Source organism: Pygocentrus nattereri, chromosome 15, assembly GCF_015220715.1.
Source record: "Pygocentrus nattereri isolate fPygNat1 chromosome 15, fPygNat1.pri, whole genome shotgun sequence".
In the NCBI taxonomy this organism is placed as follows: domain Eukaryota; kingdom Metazoa; phylum Chordata; class Actinopteri; order Characiformes; family Serrasalmidae; genus Pygocentrus; species Pygocentrus nattereri.
Window position 1 is genome coordinate 21,013,613 of NC_051225.1, and position 24,034 is coordinate 21,037,646.

At 39.4% G+C, this 24,034-nt stretch overlaps 1 protein-coding gene across 4 annotated transcripts in view; it reads left to right on the forward strand.

Moving 5' to 3' along the window:
* The window catches only part of diaph3 (diaphanous-related formin 3), a 468,447-nt gene that overhangs the window by 190,549 nt on the left and 253,864 nt on the right, over positions 1-24,034 (forward strand). For all 4 annotated transcript variants that reach the window (XM_017699480.2, XM_017699484.2, XM_017699482.2 and 1 more), the window contains one exon: positions 22,776-22,784. In XM_017699480.2, coding sequence (XP_017554969.1) covers positions 22,776-22,784 — 9 coding nt within the window. The remainder of the gene's footprint in view (positions 1-22,775; positions 22,785-24,034) is intronic.

The window sequence follows — 24,034 nt, forward strand, 5'->3', positions numbered from 1 at the left end:
GATATTTTAAGCCTTTGAGAAATTCAAGTAATGTGATATTAACTTTTAATTGTTTCAGCTTAAAGCCTGACTATCAGGAGGCTGTTAGCTGTCTGTCTCTGTTTGTTACCGGCCGATCTCTGAGCTGTTAACCTCTGCTTGATAGTATTTCTGCTGTAAAAAACATGCCAGAAGCGTGTCACCTGTCTGTTTCAACAGAACGGTGAGGATGAGGGGGAACGTCCAACGAGAACATAATTGTTTGTTTATATCTTTGGTCTGACACTGTGTGTAGCTGGTAATGAGCTCACAGCGAGGGTAGCAGCTTTAAAATGTAGTTAAAATGTAGTCATAAAAACAAATTCAGTTGATTAATTTCTATTATCCTGGGATATAGTTATGTTAGGCCTGTATCACAAACACATTCACATGAATGTCCAGCAAGTGCATTTCATACATTATCACCTTTACACGTAAAGGCAGTGAAGAGGACAGCCTTTATTATGTGAATTGTGTTGCATAAAGGATCAAAGAGCGCATACCTAAGCAAAAAGCCTAAGTGTTTGCCTTTAGAATGAATGGAGCAAAAAAGCTCTGCTTAAGTAGCAGAGACCATGGCTTCTTCTCTTCCCATATTCTTTTAATTTGATGTGGAAAACTGTATATCATCTGATCATACTTGTGAAAAGATTACAGTAATACAGAAGATGTGCCCTCTGATGGTCTGGCGACCTCTCCAGGGTGTATCTTGCCTTCTGCCGAATGACTGCTGAGATACGCTCCAGCAACCTCTGTGACCCAGAAGGATAAGTGGTTTAGAAAGTGTGTGTGTGCGTGTGTGTGTGCGTGTGTGTGTAATACAGTAGATCTACAAAGTAATGGTTATACACTGACATGCTTATTGCATAGGTCCTTCCAGTATTGCAGTGTTTTTGTTCATATGTGACACAGATTTGTCTTTTTAGTGATAGTGTGAATAATAAAAACACACTGAGTCTAACATTTTTTATGTGGTGCTTGACACTAATCCAGTCCGTAGCAAAACAGTCAAATCCAAGGTGAGTTCATCAGTCATGACTTTTAAGACATTCTTCATTATAGAGCCCCCCTGCAACAACGCACTGTTACACTTCGGTGTTTGTGTTTCACATCTTTTGTTTTGGATGACAACTGAGACAAACACGGACAGTGTAAACAAATAAGCACATCACTTTCTAATGAGAAGAATCAAATGGAGAAAAAAAACATGACAAGAATCTAACAAACAGCTATTCAAAGTCACAATTTCAGGTGCCATTTTTCAATATATATTGCTAATATTCTTTTTCACAGCGTTTATACAAAAGAAACCTGCTTGATGAGCTTTCACAATTAAAAGAAACACAGAATTTTTACTGTTGGTGTAAATGCTTCTATGTAGTACTGAAAAAAAAACTTGACTTACAGCTGAATAGTGAGATCTTTTTTGGTGCTATACAGAATCATTTTTGAAAGGGTTTTTTCAAACAAACCAGCTGGTTTTCGATCATAGAGAAGAACCATTTATGCTTTTAAATGGATCTTTGAGTGTTAATGGTTCTGTATAGAGCAGATGTACAATAGGACAGCTATGCATCCTGGATGGACACACATCTGTGTATTTTTTAGCAAATACAATAAATAAAATGTTGAATCATCAGTGGAGCTTGCTTTTGCCCTGCCTCCTAAAGATGAAAGCTAAGTCTACCAGGTCTTAGACAGTTGGTAGAAGCCCCATTTTCTCTGTAGCTTTTAATAAATTTTTGAACTCCAGTGTTGGATTTTTTTTTCTCCTTTCTTTGTGTTTGAATCTCCTGACAAAATGTATACCTTGTACTTTTTGGCCATTTTGATGGCAATTCAATAAACAAAGGATGGTCTCTGACTTATACTTAGTATTGTGCCCTTTTATACACTGTTATTCTGTGGAAAAATTGCAGCCGTCTTCAAGCCTGAACCAAAGTCCTCCATGCTTTTATTTTCTGTAACATTAAAGAGCCCCCCCGTTTTTGCTGTTGCTGTGCATTTAGTCTCTGCTGCCTGCTTGAGGTTTAGCTAATGATTTCATTCTGCCTTTAAAAACAGTGATGAGCCCTCTCCATATCTGTCCTCCGGTGGCCAATTCATCAGAGCACGGCCGTTTCATCCGGTTGGTTTTAATACAGCATCCTGCATGAGGCCTCTGAGATACTGCCCAAGTGAGTTCGTCCCTCTTGTCAGCTGGCCTCTGCAGCTGTCTCACTGAAATGAATTAGAGAGGGAGCAGGTGGTTGTGGGTGTGTGGGGCTATCTATGTGAGGAAGAGAGGAGTGCGAGTGTGTGTGTCAGCACAGGTGTTATAGCCAGTGGGAGAAGGTAACATCTGCACAGTCTAAAACTCCCCCCAGATGTAGCCCTAGCCCTGGGGAGCAGCTGCTAGGATGCTGTTTGTAGGGGGGTAAGAGAGGGTCCCTGGAGAACCCAGACTCTTCATTTACTGTATAGTCATCACCAGCGAGCTGACTCACACTGCTTTGTAACAAACTTGAACCAAACACTGAAATCAAAAGCTAAGCTTTGAAGCGATAGGGTGTGGGGAGAGGGGCAAATCACATGCACACGGTTTTCCTCTTCCCAAGACATAGTCAAGACACATTTGGTGTCTGAAGTTTGCTACTTTAGGTTTTTACCTTGAGTCAAGAGTTTGATGTAGCTAATAAGTAAGAGTCATTGCCTCAATGAATTTGTAATTTGAGCCCCCAGTCGACTTCATGGTGTTTTCTCACAGTGTGATATACTGTTATCAGAGCAAATAGATAAAAGTAAGTCATTTAACTAAAAACAGTAATAGCAGCTAGGGCTCCGAAATTGTGCAGCCCAGGAGATGTGGGACGGTTTGTGTAGCATTCCTTTCAGTTGTATGTATGCTTGTTATTAATGCAGACAAGCGCTTTTGCATTTGGAAAGGCCTGTATCCTGTAGACTATCACTTTGTGGTATAAGCAAAGCAGAATGTCTTTCTTTTCATATCATAACCCATATTCACAGGTTAGAGCATTAACTGCATTAGCTATGTCCAGTTTTCAGCATTTATTTTCCCAAAAACAGTGAAATAATATGTGAAAATCAATAGAAATGGAATAAAAATAAAAGAACAAATACAAATGACAGAACATGGTATATTAAATGAAATACTAAGCCCTTTCAATCTATTAAGTGATTTTTTTTGTAAATTCCAGCATAATGCAATGGTTGAGATGTAAATAAAGTGATTCAGAGTGGTTTGATGTAAGTTGGTGCATTATAGTGAAACTTGCTGACTGGGATCGCAATGTCTACAATGCTAATTTTAGCTATTTCATTACTATCCAAAATGATTAGTCAGCCTACAAGAGTTTTTTGAGTAATTATATGTAATGTGAGCCATTATAAAATGCTTGATATTTCACAAGTGCTCACATCAACTGAACTCTGTATTAATGCACCATTAAGGCATCATAATGATCGTGCAACATAGTACTGGTAGATATGGCTACATATCAGTGTGCATACGTCCTAGAACCCCATTAGACGTATCCTTCATATACTCCACATAAGAACCTAGTTTTGTTTAAACTGAATGGCAGGTGACCAAAGTCTAACTTAATGTGCTTCAGGAGCTTTTGAAAGCCATTGTTGTCCACCACGTCCTTCTCTAAAATGTTGTGCACTCGTGTGGTTACCTTACACCACTGTGCATCCCACTTTCTAGTGGAGAAGCTGGATCCTGCTCTGTGTTTTGCATGTGGTTCTTATGGTAAAATGTATAGTCCTCTTGAAACAGTGGTTCTGGAGAGCACTATTTTTAGCTGTGTGCTTCATTTTAGTAGGCCTAGCATTTACTAACATTTACTGCACCATTATGCATACAATTAAGAAATGTTACTAAAGTGAAATGATAAGCCCATCTATACAAGTAACTTCAAATTAGTTGGAGATGAAATAAAAGATCATTAACATTTTTTGTCAGTTTATTGTCAGTTGGTTAAGTATTTACATCCTTGTTTAACATCAGACCACTCTGAGTAACTTTGTTACATTTTATCAATGTAATTATGAACAAAGTTTGAGAGGTTTGTGGAATTTTTCTATGAAAACCTTCACGAAAGGCCGGCTTTCTATGTTGTGTGGTTTTAAGAGCACATTTTTGCTTGTAGCTTGTTTCTACATTTTTGCTCAACTCTGTGTAAACGTGTATTTTATTTTATTTTTTGCTGCAAGGAGTAACAAAAACATGTTGTACATGCTCTCTCTCGCACACACAAACACACACACGCGCACAAAACACATACACCCTGGATTTACAACATCAATAATCCTTATAAACCCCTGCCTAAGTGCTGTTTGCATCTCCTGAGTGGTGTAAGGATATTTGAGAGGCTGCTGTGGGTGGTTGTGTGTGCGAGAGTGTGTATGTATCTTAAGCCCCTCACATAGTGATATATATAGCTAAAGGCTCCTGCTAAGTTTGCATGGCTTTTGCTTAGAAAGGTAGTTGACAACAGGCCCTTGGCCTACTGTGGATTATAGGATGTTGTGAAAAGTGGATGGAATCGAGACGCGTGGGCTTTGCAGCTGTGGGACACAAACACCTGACTACTCTGTTTCTGCAGTCATCCAATCACAGGCCTTATTTTGAGTCATTGAAATGTTCCACACGCATTCACATACACTTGGAATGGTCTGGAGTGGCTTCTCAGAGCTTTACCTTCCACGGTTCTTCCTTATTCCTCTTCAACCCTCTCCCCTGTCCTCTTCAGAAATATGTTTGTCCCTCAGGGGCCAATGCTCCACCGCCTCCCTCACCTCACACAGCTGGCAACCAACCACTGCCAGCCCCCCCATACCTCAGGAACCACAGCTGTGCCTGTGCCTGTGTGTGTGTGTGTGGGTGTGGGTGAGAGAGAAACAGAGGCGCAGGTGTGCAGTGGTGGAATGAAGGACAGACACGTCTCTGTAAACAGGTGTTGCTTAGCCACAATCACAGCACATTATTTAATTTTATTAGTGTTTATTTGTTAGGTGTGTGTCTTATATTGAGTGACACTTTTAATATTTTATCTCATTATTTGGCCCTTTAAATGTGTAGGATACAATTTCTGTTAGCGCTTTATGCAAACTTGCAATACAGATAAATGCCAGTTTGGCTGCTTAAATTTAGAAATAAAAGATTAGTTGCCCATGGCAGATAAAGGGTTAAACTGAAAGTAAGAAAAAACTGGCTGTTGCGGATAATTAGGCTACAACGTTTTTGTATAGGTGTAGCAGAAATGGTCCACTTCCCTATGTCTTATTATTTATATCATGAAGTTGCAACACAGATTGCAACAGAGCTGAAAGTGTGTCTGTTTATTAGGAGGAGTACTGTTAGCATAGAGCATTTGGGAAACTGAAAGTGGAGAGCGGCAAAGCTTTGATAAGCGCTAATACCATATTCATAACTTCATCACACTTTGGTTTTACCTTTTTCACATCAGTAATGATACCATTACATCAGTTTTTTACATCAGTATTTGTACCATTACATCAGTAACGGTAGCTAGCTGTCTAACTGATACGATTTCAGAGTTAAGACGTTTCTGTCCCTGGTTTTCTTTGAGATGGCTTTGTACAATTATTTTTGATGGAAGTGAGAATAATTGAGAATAATTTGATAATTCACACAATTTACATTACTGACCACTATTTAGACACAGCTAGCTTACTGGTGTTCAGTTCAGAAACTATAGCTCATCTGTTTTCATGCTGGACTCACAGACCAGCACAACATAAACTACCATGCCTCTGCCATGCTGGTATCACTGCTGTGCTGTGAATGATCCGCCACTCAAAAACCATCTGATCAGCGGCGATTCTATGAGGAAGTACAAGGTAGGTTTGCACAATACCTTGACAACTGAGTTGGGTACCCTTGTTGTGATGTACTTATCACTAAAGCCTGTCAGGAATTTAGACCAGGATGAAAGATGCGCTTTTAACTATGGGGGAAAAACTTTGTTGGTAAAAACTGCTCTTCAAAACAAGGAAAACACTTTGATAAACATGAAGCCTAGAGTTGCTAAATATACCCAGTGTTCTGTTAGCAGGTCCTTTGCTGGTATTTTTTTTTACTTGATAAAAAAAGAGCAAGAAAAAAAATCTGAAGAATTTCAAAAGTTTGAGAAACTTAGCAGAGAGTGTACAGAGACATTAGATGTTTAAAATTGGATTGGATGGGTTTTGATGTTCGTATACAGTACATGCTAAAATCATATTAGCACTGAATGGTTATGACAGTTGTGGCTGTGAGAGAGTGTATGCCTCACAGATTATCCTCTCCTGAATGTGTGACTTCTTTTTCGGTCAAGGTTTATGGTTGTGAGGATAAGGATGTTGTGAAGCAGAAGCATAAAGCACATCTCTTTCATCTTCTTTATGGTTTTCTCTGTCCTCGTCTGCTCTCAACAGTAATGGACTCTCCTACTGTTCTCCACGAACCGTCTGACCCACAGGCTTGGGCTGCTGACTCATACCACCTTCACACATGCAGTCTCACCTGAACACCCTTACTGTCTTACTATCCCCTTCTTCCTTTTCATCTGGGACCTTCTTGCTTCCCATTTTCTCTCACATATTCTTAGACACATTCTTATTTGTTCTTTATCCCTTTTCATTTATAACAATTCTTCCCCTTTTCTCTTTTGTGATGTAATTTGTGTTTTGTGCTTTAGCAACAACACCTATGAAAGGCAAAGCAATCACAGCTGTATCGTAACTTGTAGGCAATAGGACATACTGTTTACTTTGATGGGTTGGTATAATTTGTTTTCCCTGAAATTTTATTTTTTCACAATTGTCCAGCCCCGTTTGAATCCTGAGGAGGATTGCTCTGCTTATATTTTCCCCACAAAAGATAAGAATTAGGAAATGAGGAGAGAAGCCTGCAAAATGTCAAATTACAATGTTCCTGCATTTGGTGGAACTTTTTTGAGGCTGATAACATTTCAGCACTTTAGATGCCTCTAATTGTGCCTGAATAATTTTCATCCTTTTCATGGTGAAATTGGATTTATTCTCTTATTGGATCTTTTTAAGGTTTTGCAGTGTTGTCTCTGCAGTAGCTATCATACTACAAAGACACAACTTCAAACTTTTTTCTCTCTTTCTTGCTCTCTCCCTCTCCTTCCTTTCCACTACTGCTTTTGCTAATAAACCTCTGCTCTTTCCTTACAAGATTGATGTATGACCCGTTTATGTGTAAGAATAATGGCAGTATACTTGTGTAAAAATAAAATATGGTGAATAAAGCTAGACACTGTCATCACTCACTCACAGACACGCCAACAACTTCTACCACCATATTGCAGCAGAGTGTGGATGTTCTTGGGTGTAATGACAGCAGTTTTATATTGATTGATGAAATCGCAGGCGCTGATCTTTGCCCTTCACTTCTCTGCGTGTATCTACGTGCTCTGCTTAAAGACTGTCATGGATGAGGGGTAATTCTTGTGATTGCTTTCCCTCTGTCTGATGATGTAGCTACTCACTGCTACAAAAATGATGGCTTCCTTTGTGTTTATCACAGCTCTCTTACTCCTCTCTGCACCAAGACTGGATCAGAGTAATCTTGTAAGACAGACGTTTAACTGTCGTGAGAGGGTCTGGTGGATTTCATCGCCCAGTGTGGCCAGTAGCTGCCTACTTTGACATAAAAAGGTTTCGACATATAAATGACCAGTCAGATGTGTTAGCGTGTTATGCGACTGATAAAACTCCAATAGTTTTGACCATCTTAGTGCTTCCTGTACATCAGATGGTCCTTTGGGAGGAAGCGTGGATCCAAGTGACTTTTTTGGATAAAGATTAGCAATGCCTAGTGAGTTGTAGTTCTCTTCTGAAAAGCAAATATTTTTTGATGTGGTTTATATGTTCCAAAATCTAAATAGAACATATTTTTACAGTTTTGGTTAATGTTTAGGTACCATTTTTTGGATATTGTGCCAATCCTGTCCTGGTTGACCCTAGCTCTAATACTTTAATACTTGATTATATTTGCAGGCTAAGAGAACAAACTGTAGCTTTAACATATGAATGGAATGCAGACACATAGACATATTATTTATGTCATAAATTGAGTGGGGAAAAATAAAATTAATAGAAAATCTAAAAGGATGCATGAAATTGAGATTGTAATGTAGTATGGTATGCTGGTCAACAGTAAAAATCTGAATGGATCTTTTCATTAGAGATCATATAAAGTATAAGTTGTGTGGTGTCTTTTGGTCTGTGATCAAAAAAAAAAGTCAGTCAGAAATAATCATCTAGCTTATTTAGATAGATAGATAGATAGATAGATAGATAGATAGATAGATAGATAGATAGATAGATAGAGCCTTGAGAAGTCTTTTAGCAGCATCTTGTTTGATAGTTGTCACTTAAGCTAACAGCATCCCCATAGTCTCAGATAACTCTGCTCCTCAATCAACGATTGTTCACCAAAATGCTCAAAACTGAGTGGGACCCTTTTAGAAAAAGGAGAGGGTGGGTACAACAACACACAAAAGCAACAAGAAAGTAATACTGCTCTGTCTCTGTCACTGTAACTTTTACTGTAACACAATTACAGTAATGCTGATGAAACACAGGCATGCCTTTACAAAATGTCCTTTCTTTCTTATTGCTGCAGAGAAGGAGAGAGAGAAACTTAAGAGTGAAAACAAAGAGGCATGGAGAGAATGGCCTTATCATATTATTATTATTATCTGAGCGGAAATCCAAACTCGGTTTGGTGCTGATGCAAGAAATTCTAGACAAGACACAAAAAAAACATTTTCTTGCTTTTTCCAGATCGTTCATGTGATTTGCTGTGGCAGTTTCTCACCCCACGAACCTTAACTAATAATGAGTAGTAGAGTGAAAACAACTTACGACTGTGTTCTTGCAGACTGCTTCTCATTTAGAACTTATTTCTTCACTGCTGCACAAGGCAGACATTGTCAACAGGAGATGGTAACACTGGTAGACTGATTTGCCTATGTCATACATTCCTATAGCAGAGTTGGTCCAGAGGCTGAACTTTGTGAATAACGATGTTTTTGACTGTGTTGAACCTTTCAGTTTAACTGCTTCAGTTAAAATGGCGTTAAGGTGTAATAACTCTTTAAATGAACGAACAGATTCAAAGACAACAGAAGTACAGAGGCCCAGTCTTGTGTTCAGATCAAAGTGTGTATGTAAGAAGCAGTAGAATATAAAAGAAATCTCACTCTCTCTCTCTCTCTCTCTCTCTCTCTCTCTCTCTCTCTCTCTCTCTTTCTCTTTGGGGTTATGTGAAGTTGGAATGAATGCAATTTGTAGCACCGGTGAACTCAACAGGTGCCCCAAATACCTTGCTGCTCTGCTTTCCACATGAAAGCGTCTTTGAAGACTCTTTCTAATTGCTGCTCCTCTTCTGCATGACTTTGGGCAGACTTTGCCTTCCCACCGTCCTTTGTTTCCTTTCATGCCGACTCGTTCTTCTCTCTTTCAGCCCTGCCTGCTGTCTATCTCACCTGCAGTCACTTATCTAAACAGTCATTTGGGCACCAACAGTTCTTGCCTGGTTGTACACACACGTGTGTATACACACACACACACGCACACGCACTAGCCGCTAAGCTAATGTCTGGCAGGCTGGCACTGTTGATCCAGACAGTGTATTATAGGAAAGCCTCTGTTGTGTGTTGAGTTGGATGGCTTGTCTGCATTTAGCCCAATAGAACACTCATTCTTGATGAACACTCCTGCTATTCACTTGCTATTGAAAAACCATTATGTTCATTACTTAAATGAAGTCGTTGTATTGTATTGTATTATATTATATTATGTTGTCATATTTTACAACAGATTTAGTGCCTTAACATGATCCTGTTGCCAAGGACTCATTGTAGAAAGAAATTTGTGTAGAAGAAGCTGCAGTACACCCATTTACCATGCTTGTATATTGCGGTATGTTACTAAGCATAAAGATTTTTAAAATTATTTTTCTGTAGTTAATAAAATATCTTTTTATGGTCTCTTATGAGTAATGAGATTTTCAAATGAATTAGAATGCACTTCCCTACATCACTTTGTTTATTTATTTATAATTTATTTTTGTTTTATATGTTTTCATTTATTTTTAATAAAGAATACTGGTGGTTTTGCCATTGCGTGCATGTAGTTTCATGTACACTTTCTATATAAATAGAAATATATGAAGTGACATTTAAAAAGAACCTGTAATAACAGACATAAGTGCAGTAGATGAGTGCAGTATAGAGTACTCCAAGAGATTCACACTAATTTGTTTGTTTGAGGGGATAGATGGAAAGAAAAGGGTCTTTAACAGTACTCCTAATGACCTCAGAAATGCTTCTGTGATGTGTAGTTCTTGACCATGCTGTGCATTTAGCACACCATTCCAGGCTTTTTGTGTGGGTATGTGTGTATATGTGTGCGAGGGGAACTAGTTGGAACTCTGGAGAACACTGCAGAAATAATAATGATTAGGTTATTGGGTTGAGTTCTACAGGGAGATTCACTTGAAAGAGGCCACAAATATTCTGTTGTAACTCCTGTTAAGATGAAGCAATCTGAATAAAAAAAAAATGCTACATACCTTGACACACTGCTCAATACTGTACACCAACATCCTGGTTAGAGGTTGAGTGACTGAGTGAAGGGGTCGGGGTATGGAAACGGAGGTTTTCTCTCTGTTCTTTATGTGTCTGCATGGGTGCACACGGACACATTATTATTCGCCTTTTTCTCGCTCACTTTCTTTTACTCCGTCTGTCTGTGCGATTTTGTCTCCAGACCAAAAAAAAATTCTTCTCAATTTTATTTTTGGGTACTTTGTAAGAACAGCTTGCCCTTAATAGCTGAGGTGCTGAAATATTAAGCATGTTAAAACATTATTTAAAAGTTAATCTTGGGTCTCTGTACTGGAGCTGTCCAAGTGCCGCAGACTTAATATTTCATAGCCCATAGCAACGGAAATCAGCTGAACTTTTACTGTATTTTCAACCTCTTTCCGTCTCTTTTTCCCATCCTTCATCATGTATCGACCCGTTTTACCCACAGCGCTCAGATTCTTTACACATTCGTTGGAAGTTAATGGATAGATTTCTTGTTCGACATTCATTCAGCCACATCTGGTGTGTGTACAGTGATGCATTTTGTCCCACCTCTACACTTGTTTTGTCTGTCTTTAAAGAAGCCTTCAATACACCACCGTGTTGAGAACCCTGCCCTCATACTCATGCTATGCCGTTAGAAATGAGTGAAATTTGCACTGGGGATTGAGGAAGACGCGGTAGTCTGGAGGAAGACAGGAGGAGATGGAGCTTAATAAATTGGATGGATAATTGTAGTCTGTACAGTAAATCAATGCATCCCCTTCACGTAGGATTGTACTTGGCCTCAGGAAAAGGCTGTTGATTTCCAATTTCCGAGCCCATTAAAGAGGAGTGCTCTCTTTCCACTCTTAATTATGACGCTTTGCTGTGTCATTGCCTCTATGGCTACATGCACACAGACACGTACAATATGACAATATGATATTTTGTCTATATTTAATATTGACATCTTAATTTGATAGTGTTTTCTTGGTTTATGTACAGAACTGTGCAAGGTCTTTTTTTCACTTTCTTGAAATAAGTTTGGTGTAGTATGTTAACATGATTAACACGCTGACGTTGTAAGGAGTGTTTCAGTCCAGCTTTTTAAATTAGGCCTGTTTAATTCTAATGTACAAGTAATGTACAATGTAAAATTCTCACATAAAAAAATAATTATAACTATTTTGGCACATTAAATGCAAACATATGTAGAACAAATATAAATGTAGGATATGAGACCTTTAATTTGCAGTCAAAACAGCTGTTAAGTACAAGTACTCAGATAAACAATACTTAAAGCTTTCTTCTTTGAGGAAGAGCAGAAAATCTGTAAATAATACTCTTGAACAATATCCAAGAGTATTTTTGTTTAAAAATAATAATTCATCTTAAATAATACTGTTGTTTCAGATCTGAAAACATCCACAGGTCTTTCTGTCCATTCTTCCACTGAGAGTAGACAGCTCAACACCTGAAGGGATGTGTTGGCACCTGAAAGGATGTGTTGTTATCAGGGTTATTATAAATGAGTAAAACTATTACTTAAATGAAAAATCACAGTGAAAAAAATGCAGTAACAGACATATAGATTGAAATACAACATACAACTGGAATAAAAATACAGTTTTTAAAGCACAGAAGCAAATCAGAGCCAGGAGGAGTGTCTGATGGAGTGTCAAAAAACTGTCCATCCCTCCTTTGCCAACAAGAATATACACAAAAAACACAAGGAAACAGAAGAAACAAATGAAGAGCAAACTACCTCATGTTCTTACCAGTTTGTGCTCCATGTTGTTTATTTGGTCTCTTCAGTTGCCTTGGTTGCTCGCCTGCACGTGCATGGATGCCTCATGTGCTGCAGTGCAGCAGAGAGAGGGGGAAGAGCTTGGGAGTTCCAACTTTCAAGCTCCGTTCTTCACAAACTGACATACTGTGGCTTGATTGCACACTTAACAGTGACTGAAACTAATCTAAAATTTTAAAAAATCTGTGTTGCTAGTGTTCTTAGAACTCCCTGAAGTCCAGACCTCAACATCACTGAATATGTTTGGGGTTACTTGAAGAAGTGTCAAGATTGAAGACACTAAATGCTGAAAGATTTGGTATTATATTTAATTGTAGAGGTTTCTATGTAATTTTCTGTTAAACATGTTTTCTACTATTTTTCCTGGCCTTTGCTAAATGGATAATTGTACGTGATGATCACTTTGATTTGGACTAAAAGAAAGGTGGTCTCTGAGACAGTACTGTGTATACTAGAGATGAACAATATTGGAGTATAAAAAATTGCACACATGCATTATTTTAGGATTTTACAATTATTACTGTGAAATCTGAAAAATGAAAAATTTTCATTCCAGCAAAATAGAGTTCACACTGCAATTACTTTTCCACATACTGTGATTGCAATGTACCCTCTCATGTATTTAATGTTCTTAAACATAAACATGCTAGCTCGTATAATCTTACATTATGTTTTCCAAAATATATTTTTTGTGATTGGTCACAATAAATCATTCCGCGATTGGTTAGAGGCTCATGTATGCTGTAAAGTGCTGCCCTACTGTGTACTAATGGAAGCTTTGCTTTAATATTGGGTGCCAGCTATACAAATGTCATCCTTAGACATTAAACAACAATTCAGAATATTTGACTGAGCATTCATTAGAAGGACGTTTGAGAATTGATTTATTTTGAGCCAGATTGATGAGCGGATGTCGGGGCGAATGTGTGGTTTAGTAAGATCTGAAGAAAGGATTTGAGAAGGCTGGGTTTGCACTCTCCCACTAATCACAAGCCACTCTGCTTAAGACTGCTGCTGCCTTGTTACTAGTATGCGGCTAGTGAGGAAACCTCTGCTTTCTTCCTGAGAGCCTGGAATCTCTTTCGTTTTGAGAGACGATCATTACGGTGTGATGGAAACCTTTCATGATTTTCTACATGCCATTTCCACATTTGCTTCTGTTTGAAGATTAATAAGAGAATGCCTGTACGTTTTAGTGCTTTTCTTTTTTTCTTTCTATTAGTGTTGGTTAGCGGCTCATTCTAGTCTGGAGCTTCTGGACCACCCTGCTTCTCCTGTAATTACCAGACAAGTGGAAAAGCAGGTCCAGCAGAGCAATGAAATACAAGCGGAGAGAGGGAGGAGAGTGTGATAAGTGAGGGAGGGCTACTCTTCCTCTAACTACGGCTCTTATTGGGACTCCGGGCACGCTTTCTATTTCTCTCTGCCGCGCTTTTTCTGATGCTATCTCCTTGCCCCTACATACAGCAGAAAGGTTGCATTAGCTTATTTCTCCAGAGATTAAATCTTATATCTCTCATAAAGCAATTTTCCCATAAAACACAGATAATACAAGACTGGGGAAACTCTTGGGCAGAAAAGATAGTTAGTGTGTTATGGATGTGTGGCTACGGCCTCGCTTGCCGGTTCCCAACAGGAGGAAATTGCGCTTTGGACCCTTAATGTGTCCAAGTTTGAAGCCCAGAATGTAGATGCATGGATATGTATGGGTAGGAGTATATGTGATCAAATCAGGGTAGTATATCACTGTGGCAGAGCCTTTAGTGGCCTCCCTTCCCCAGACACACACACACAAATGCACTCACACAGCCCTAGATACAAGCAAATGCGTGATAAATGCAGAATGAAATGATCTGAAGATAATGGTGCTGAAGCCTTCAGTCTCTGGGGGGTTGTGTGTCCAGCCCCGATCTAAATTATGATCTGCGTCTTCATGTTCAGGACCTGTTTGGTGTGGACCAGTCAAACTACTTTGCTCTGTGTTGACTGGTATGAATGCTCTGGTGCACACCAGACAATTGAACTGTGGGCCGCCACGCCACAATGGCTGAATATATCACATCATACAGTGTTTTTTTTTCAACAGATGAAAAATACAGGGATTGCCTTCTGCATTGCCCTTAAAAGTGCCATTTTATTATTTGTGTCCAAGGTGCAAAAACAATAAAGGAACAACTGGTGAGAAAATCTCACATTGTTGTCCAAGGACAATTATGAAGGACTGCATTGCTTTTCGAATTATTTCTTCTCTTATAATAAAGCAAAGCTAAATGAATTAGTTTGTGTGGTCACAAATCAGCATGTAATCAACCTGATATCAGCGAACACACACAAGCAGCAGGGTTATTGGCCATGTCAAACATGCAGAGCCAGAAAGCATCTCAAACCACTCAAACAGCAGTGACCATGTACATAATGTTGACACAGAAGCATCAATGCATATGAAATCACAGAAAAAGAGTTGAATTATTTCCAGCGTTGAGTGCAATTTCCAAAAACACCATTTAGTTTCAAGATTATTTGTCATTTATACATCATGTTAGGACATTTATGCATTAAAATGCTCATGGTGAGGCTCAGGTAAACAAAGTAAAAGTAAAAATGCATGAAAATACTGAAACAAATTAAATACATACAAAATGTAGAGACAGGAGGGACCTATGTAGGGAAAAATACTCTCTTCGATGTACAAATATATTAAACAAGGGATTTATATTAAACAATATAATGTCTATATTAAACAAGGGACATTTAAAGTGATTGAAATTACTGCAGTCTGGAGGACAAAACACAGAAAAAAGTATGTTTTCAAAACAATCTAACATTGTGGCGAGCAGGTTTGTGCATATTAGCACACTAGCAACAAGTGTAATTTAGCTGGCAGTTTAGAAAAAAATGCAGCTCATCCCTTCAGCCAAACCAGAACACCTTACTGAACAGCAGACAATGACACACTGTTTTAAACCTTCGACTATAGTTTCACTACAGTTTACTCACCGTGTTGAGCTTTTCACCACATATGTGGTCTTCAAGGTTTTCACACGTGACAGTCGTGCTGCTGTCAGATCTCCGTCTTACAGGAAACCGTCTTTTTAGATGATGTTTAAGTGAAGCTTTCCCATATTTTTGACTTTTTCATTCATGCATCATCATCCCTTGTATCTCTGTTTCATCATGACAGCTAATTGATAACAAGATTCTTTGTCAGTATAATCGATAATGTTGATTAGTTGTTGCATCCCTAAATTTAACAACAGCATGTTTTTCTCTTCTTGCAACACCTCAGAGCTGTTCTGGCCACATAATCTGTCTGTTTTAACATTTCACTACTTACAGAACACTCTTAAATGTATGTTTACGACAGAAACTGCTTCTAGTAATAGGAGATGCACAATAACATTCTGATTTGATACACAAACCATGGAACATATTTTTGGTAGGTGGGCGAGAGATGATGCACAGTTAAACCAGTTGATCTTAAAGAAGTGGAGCTCAAGTATTGTTCAGTTTTATTGCTTTGTGATACATCTAGACATCTCTATTTTCTTGAAATTTAAAGGGTAGGTAGTACATTGATAGATTACTGAACGTTAAAATAAATACTAAGTTGATTATTTAGTACGGATTTTGGCGAACATGAAAGTAGCAGCGCTTGTATCCCTGCCATATTTGGTGATGTTCAGCCTCTACAATGTAAAATCAAAACCCCAGACTAGGTAAGGACTTTAGCACATGAGCAAGGTGTAAAAACAGTCTAAGAAAAGCTCATATTTATCGAGTACATGTGAATGTCTATGGCTTGCTCTGTGTCTATATTGGTTTGCATTTTCTTGTGTCCGAATGCACAGCATTCATGTGAATCTGTCCAATGTGCCTGAAAGTCCACAAGCCTTTTTTTTCCATCCTGGTGGCTCTTTTTATTACCTCGAACCTGTTCATTCCATTAAAGTGATGTAGCGCACGCCTTGACCTCTGCACACAGCTGAACGGGGAGCACTTTGTCTGCGCTAACAGCAGATCAGCACAACCGCCTGCCTCAATAATTCATGAAGTGTTTTGTATTTGTATTGAAAACTCTCAGAACAAGATACAATAGATTCTTAAAGGAGGAAATAAGTGCTCTCTCTGGAGCAGTAAAGCGATTCAGCTCTTTATTTAAAGAAATAGACAGAAAATGTTCCGTTTTTTGGAACAAGCGCCCATAGTAAGCCATTCTTCTCTGATGTTAGCCTTTATTTCTCTTCCTCTGTGGCCTCATTTGCTGTTAGGGGATGTTAAGTCAGCACACTCTCTCATTATGCTTTTGAGACACGCTCAAAGGGGAGGTACGTAGCTGCCATTTTCAACCGGACATTATTAGATGTGTACGTAAAGTCATTTTCTGCTGTGTATTTTTAGTGTGCCGTGGCTGTGTTGTCAGGTAAAATGCTTTTATTTTTATTGATTTGTGCAGCAAATGAGTTTTATTTTTAGCGGTACCTGGGTTTGTTTAAATCGATAGCTGGGAGAATGGCTCCAGCAGGGGGTGATATGTGTGGTGAAATGGCCTCCTGATGAGACCTGTAAAACACTGAGCGCTCCTTAGAAGAGAGAGAAGGAAAAGGGGGGAAGATGGAAGAGGGAAAGGAGGCATGTAGAGAGGGCCAGACAAACGATGATCGCATACGTGAGGGAAAATGAGGGGATGAGTGAGGTAGTGAATACAGGTCGGGGTAAGTGGGTGAAAGGTTGAATGAGGCAGGGGGTAGTGAGAATGAGTGAGTGAATGATGGAGCATCTTACTGAGTGAGTGATTGAGTGAATAAACGAATGAGCAAGCCAACGAGAAGGAATGAGGGAGTTGATGAGTAAATGAGGGCATGAACACTGAATAAGGTAATAAGGGAGAGAGGGAGTTAACAAATGAATGCGAGAGTGTGGAAATGAATGAGTAAGGGAAGTGGTGAGTAAGGGAAGTGGTGGATGCAATGTTTTGGAGAGTGAAAGAGTGAATAAGGGAGTGAATAGAGGAAGGCATAAGGAAATATGAGAATGACTTAATGAGAGAGGGATTGAAGGTGGGAAGGGGAGGAAGTGAGTGAAGGGAATGCAGGAATGAACGAGTGAGAGAGGCTGAGTGAACAAGGGAGGGAATTGAGGAGTGAATAAGATTGAAAGAGGGATTGAAAAAGTGAATGAGTGAATGAATTACTGAGGGAATACGGGCCAAATAGCTTCAGAGAAGGTGGCGAAAGGGCTAAGCTTACTGACCACAAACTCTCAAACAGTAAAGTTTGTGTTGTATTCACAGCAGTGGTGGACAGTAACTAAGTAAATGTAATTTGTTACTGTACTTCAGTAGTTTTTTCGTGTATCTGTACTTTACTGAATTATTTCCATTTTCGAGTGACTTTTTTTACTTTTTGTATGTGTGTATAAAAATGTAATGTCAGAACAAAAGAAGTACGAAGCAAGAACACCATTCAGGGCACTTTGTTTTGTGCCTGTTCAACATAAATGATGTAACTAACCTAACTTTGTGCAAATAGACCACAATTATAGAAATATGTACACACATGAAGTTGTGACTGACTTTTTTCTGAATTCATACAAACACTTTCATTTTATAGTAAATTAGTTTTTGCTAGTATATGTTTATAAACAGAGAACTACAGATACAGTATAGTAAAGGCAACTCATTTGTGAAACTATATTTAAAACAAGTTTTTATTAAACTTAAACTTACAACAAATGGTCGCAAATAAATCTTAAACTGAAACTTTGCTTGTTTGTAAAAGTGATTTTGGAACCTCTCGGTTCTACCTGATGGAAACTGTTTGCCTTCAGTGTTTTGTGCTTATGATAATTTTAATAGACATCAGTGTCACAAATTAATGACATTCTATTAAAAGATTGGTTTACCAAGAGAGACACTGGAGTATTTTCACCTAAAATGAGTTCATGAATCAAGAGTCTTGTTGTAGAAACGATAACAGTACTTTTACTCTCGATACTCAAGTAAATTTGAAAACAAATACTTTTGTACTTTTACTCAAGTGGAGATCTAAAGGGAGGAACTTCTAGTTTTACTGGAGTCATATTTTACCTTGGGTATCTACTTTAACTCAAGCACATGATTTGTGTACTTGGTCCACCGATTTCCAAATAGGAGAGCTCTGGCCCCGGCAAAGGCCAAGTCCAATCCATACATTTTTTTTTAATGATCGTCACTGGCAAGATTAAAAGCATCTTGCAACAAATGTCCCTGCCCATGCTGGCACATTAGAAATGCTGGTTGTTGAATTCAATTTTTATAAATGAGACTAGCAGACCAGCTTTCTTAAATCAAGCCTCTTCCTCCTCCATTCTGTTTGGAAACAGAGCTAAATGGTGCCTTGCCCTTGCATGAGGGTTGAGGGCTCTGAGGTGACTTCTTGAATAGGGTCAGGTTAACTGAAGTTAATCAATTTGACATGGCCCTCAGGTTATCGTTCTAATCTGATGTTAAGCAGAAGCTAATGATTCAGTGATATTCTGTCTGAACTCCCGCTCCTCTAATTATGGCCCCAGAAATGACAACATTTACTTTTTGTAAGGCATTAATGCATTTAGCTTGTAGCAGGTGCAAAGGATCTGTCTGTGTGTAGGTGTTTGAGTGTGTTCATCTTAGAAATGGAAGACTTTGACATTACTATACAACAGCAACTAGAAAACATAAACTATATATCACATTTACATGAATTATAGAAACTGTAAACTGTCCAAATGGCTGTTTAATCTCCTGCCTGGATATAACACTATGGCATCAAGCTAAAGTTGTCCCTTTGTGCTTGTTATTTTGGAGTGCTATTTAAACTTATATACACTGCTCAAAAAAATAAAGGGAACACTCAAATAGCATCCTAGATCTGAATGAATGAAATATTCTCATTGAATACTTTGTTCTGTACAAAGTTGAATGTGTTGAGAACAAAATTACACAAAAATCATCAATGGAAATCAAATTTATTAACCAATGGAGGCCTGTGTTTGGAGTCACACACAAAATTAAAGTGGAAAAACACACTGCAGGCTGATCCAACTTTGATGTGATGTCCTTAAAACAAGTCAAAATGAGGCTCAGTATTGTGTGTGGCTTCCACGTTCCTGTATGACCTCCCTACAACGCCTGGGCATGCTTCTGATGATGTGGCGGATGGTCTCCTGAGGGATCTCCTCCCAGACCTGGACTAAAGCATCCGCCAACTCCTGGACAGTCTATGGTGCAACCTTGGCGTTGGTGGATGGAGTGAGACATGATGTCCCAGATGTGCTCAATCGGATTCAGGTCTGAGGAACGGGTGGGCCAGTCCATAGCTTCAATGCCTTCATCTTGCAGGAACTGCTGACACACTCCAGCCACATGAGGTCTAGCATTAGGAGAAACCCAGGGCCAACCGCACCAGCATATGGTCTCACAAGGGGTCTGAAGATCTCATCTCGGTACCTAATGGCAGTCAGGCTACCTCTGGCGAGCACATGGAGGGCTGTGCTTCCCTCCAAAGAAATGCCACCCCACACCATTACTGACCCACTGCCAAACAGGTCATGCTGAAGAATGTTGCAGGCAGCAGATCGCTCTCCACGGCGTCTCCAGACTCTGTCACGTCTGTCACATGTGCTCAGTGTGAACCTGCTTTCATCTGTGAAGAGCACAGGGCGCCAGTGGCGAAATTGCCAATCCTGGTGTTCTCTGGCAAATGCCAAGCGTCCTGCACGGTGTTGGGCTGTGAGCACAACCCCCATCTGTGGACGTCGGGCCCTCATACCATCCTCATGGAGTCGGTTTCTAACCGTTTGTGCAGACACATGCACATTTGTGGGCTGCTGGAGGTCATTTTGCAGGGCTCTGGCAGTGCTCCTCTTGTTCCTCCTTGCTCAAAGGCGGAGGTAGCGGTCCTACTGCTATGTTTTTGCCCTCCTACGGCCTCCTCCACGTCTCCTGGTGTACTGGCCTGTCTCCTGGTAGCGCCGCCAGCCTCTGGACACTACACTGACAGACACAGCAAACCTTCTTGCCACAGCTTGCATTGATGTGCCATCCTGTATGAGCTGCACTACCTGAGCCACTTGTGTGGGTTGTAGAGTCCGTCTCATGCTACCACGAGTGTGAAAGCACCACCAACATTCAAAATTGACCAAAACATCAGCCAGAAAGCAGAAAGGTACTGAGAAGTGGTCTGTGGTCTCCACCTGCAGAACCACTCCTTTATTGAATGTGTCTCGCTAATTGCCAATAATTTCCACCTGTTGTCTATTCCATTTGCACAACAGCAGTGAAATTGATTGTCAATCAGTGTTGCTTCCTAAGTGGACAGTTTCACAGAAGTTTGATTTACTTGGAGTTATATTGTGTTGTTTAAGTGTTCCCTTTATTTTTTTGAGCAGTGTATGTCTGAAGTCACAAATGACTGAATGAGACGTGTAGTTTGGGTTGAGAAACTGAAGTAAATAGGGTATGTAATGATGTAGAACAGCAGAGATTGGGAAGAAGCTGAGATTAAGTTGCCAAATTGAAATTGTGAAGGTACATACAGTAATATTTCAAACAAAATGACAGATTTGTATAGTACAAGTGGTGTGATTGCAAGTTTTCATTCTTTTGGCCAGCTGGTAGCAGAGGCAGTGGTAGGACTTCTGGGAAATTTTCTCACACGGGGCCCCTTGCCTCTCCTTATTTCTCTTAACAGAAGCTGTCACAACATTGAAGTATGCCAACATTTTTATAACCCTGCTCTTTATTTTGATATTGCTCTTTATTTGATCCCTGCTTAACATGCAACAAACTGTGTATATGAAATAAGCAACATGACCTGCATATGTGTAAGTGGCCAAAACATTTGTAACATTTGTTCCTTTTGAAAAGCATATTCGCTTTTGTGGCAAAACTCTAACAAAGGAGTCCAATCCACAAAGGGTCGATGTGGGTACAGGTTTTTATTCCAGAGTGGAAGAGCTCACCTGGTTCCACTCGTCAGTCTCAGTTTTAAACAACTGATCAGGTGAAACTTGCATCCATGTCGGCCCTTTGCGGATAAGATTGGACAGTCTTGCTCTATTATAATGGATATAAAGTCTACATGGAAACCCACCAAAATCTCAGCAAACATAATTGTTTTGTCTAACTATAAATAATTAAATTCACATAAATATTAGAATTTAATGAAGAAACAAATTGCTATAGGATGAGAGAGTTTTGTTAAACTTTGTTGTGACAACTTTGTCACAACTGCATTTACCATAAGTATGCTTTCTACTAATAGCCAAAGTGTATCGTGCTAACCCAAATTAACCTCCAAAAAACTTGGTTACATGCTGTCTTCATTGCCTTTTCTTTTCAGTTTTTCTCTGGCATTTTTGAAATTTGATACTTATTTGAACTAAAAATAAAATTCTAGTTCTTCTTAAAAACAGTGTCCAGGCTTAACCATTAAACATTTAAACTGAGCACAGAGCCCAATTCAGGATGCATGATGCATTGCTAGTCTGTAGATATTGTATAATGAATTGAAGTGCTTCAACTAAGAATCATCCCAATCTTCCCTCCCATTATGGTACCCCTGGCTGGTAGTATATTAAATCAGATACATCTAAACCACAAACATAAATCACTAAATCAACTGGATGCCAGATATTGCTTTCCTCTTGTGCTAGCTTTAGAAGAATCATTTTTTAAAATGTATTTATTTATGTATTTTTTTCTAATTGTTATATGATTAGGGAAAATGGTTAATATGCTCATACTTTGCTTCTGCCTCTCTGTGCAGTGGTCTTGTGTTATGTTTTCTTGTAGGTTTGTGGTGAATGTTGCACATTTAGACCTGCTTTGGATCTTCGGTGTCTATCTACAGGGGTCGATTAAGGCTTTTAATGGCTTTTTAACTGGATTTGAGGCTGCAGACGGTCCACTAGCTAACTCACTTAGCACGCAGCATGGAGTGTCTTCATTTCACCATTATGCATGGCAGCCCATATGGCTACCTGGACCAACTAACTAACATTCTCTTTCTCTCTCTCTCTCTCTCTCTGTCTCTCTCTCCCCCTCTCTCTCTCTGTCTCTCTCTCTCTCCCTCTCTCTCTCCCCCTCTCTCTCTCTGTCTCTCTCTCTGTCTCTCTCTCTCTCCCCCTCTCTCTCTCTGTCTCTCTCTGTCTCTCTCTGTCTCTCTCTCTGTCTCTCTCTCTGTCTCTCTCTCTCTCTCTCTCTCTCTCTCTCTCTCTGTCTCTCTCTGTCTCTCTCTCTTTCTCTCTCTCTGTCTCTCTCTCTCTATCATACTCTCTCTTGCATGCTGTACGGACCCGTTGTCTGCTTTCTGGACCAGAGCCCAAAGGTCAGTCTGTCCTCTTTTATTGCTCTTGTTCTTGGACTTTCCTTATTCCTTTTTTTTTGCTTATATGTTTGCTGTGCTTATGCACGCACGCACACGAGCACACGCGCACACGCGCACACACACGCACACGCAGGCACACACACACACACACAGTGCTCATTTGGTGAGTCATTCAATGTGTCTCCTGATTTGCCATTTGAAGTACACTCATTTCTTTTTGTCTTACCCAGAGGGTAAATGTGTACCAGTCACAATAATGGAGAGGGCACTGACTAACTTCATTAGCCTATCTTTAAATGTCAAAGGCCTGTTTTTCCTCCCATTCCCACTCTCCATTCTCTTTTTCCTAACTAACGCATTTCAAACGCATACTCCAATGACTGTTATATTAGCACTTACAACCTTTTATTGAGGTCACTGGGGTGCTTGATGTGTAGATGGATGATTCTGTCTGTGTACTGTTGGTCATTATACACTGTTAATGCTTTTACTCTGTGATTATGACAAGACTTTTACAATTATTTAAATTAGTAAGAATATGCATTTTAGCAATTGCAAGAATCTTTTCAATGAGTTGATGTTTGTTTAATAGCCCTTATCGAAAGCCGCTTTTCCACTGTGTGTTTTTGGCTCAGCTCGACTCAATTCTACTTACCTGGCAAACCTGGTACTTGGTAACTGATGCTATTTTTTGGTATTACCTTTGGTTCCAAACTAGCTATGGCGATATGGAAAAGTGACGTGGAAAAATTGCAGACTACTAATTGGTTGAAGAGAATAGTCAGTATCACCTTAAGTACATGTGCTAACTTTAGGTACCAGGTTAGTGTACCCTCTTGCATCACCTTTGAGCAACCTGAATCATCACCTCATCTGAGCTTTGATATAGTATTTCCAAAGCTCCTGTTCTTTTTTTTTTTTGCTAGCTTCCGAACCAAAATTGGCAATTTCATGTAGCGTTGCTCTGATGACCAGCTACCTTGAGGGGGTACTATATTTGCAGTGGAAAATTAAGTACCTGATCCCAGAATGGAGTAGAGTCAAGTTGAGCCATGCCAAGCAGTGGAAAAGCACCAGTAATATCAATTCATTATTAAACAGGTTGATCTGTTTTTACCACCCAGATAATGTCAGGTGGTGCCACCACACAATAATGTCAGGTGGTGCAACCACACAATTATTTACAATACTTTTTACACTCCTGTAAAAAAGAAATGGGCCAAGCCTGAACAATAATAGTTTTTCCTGAT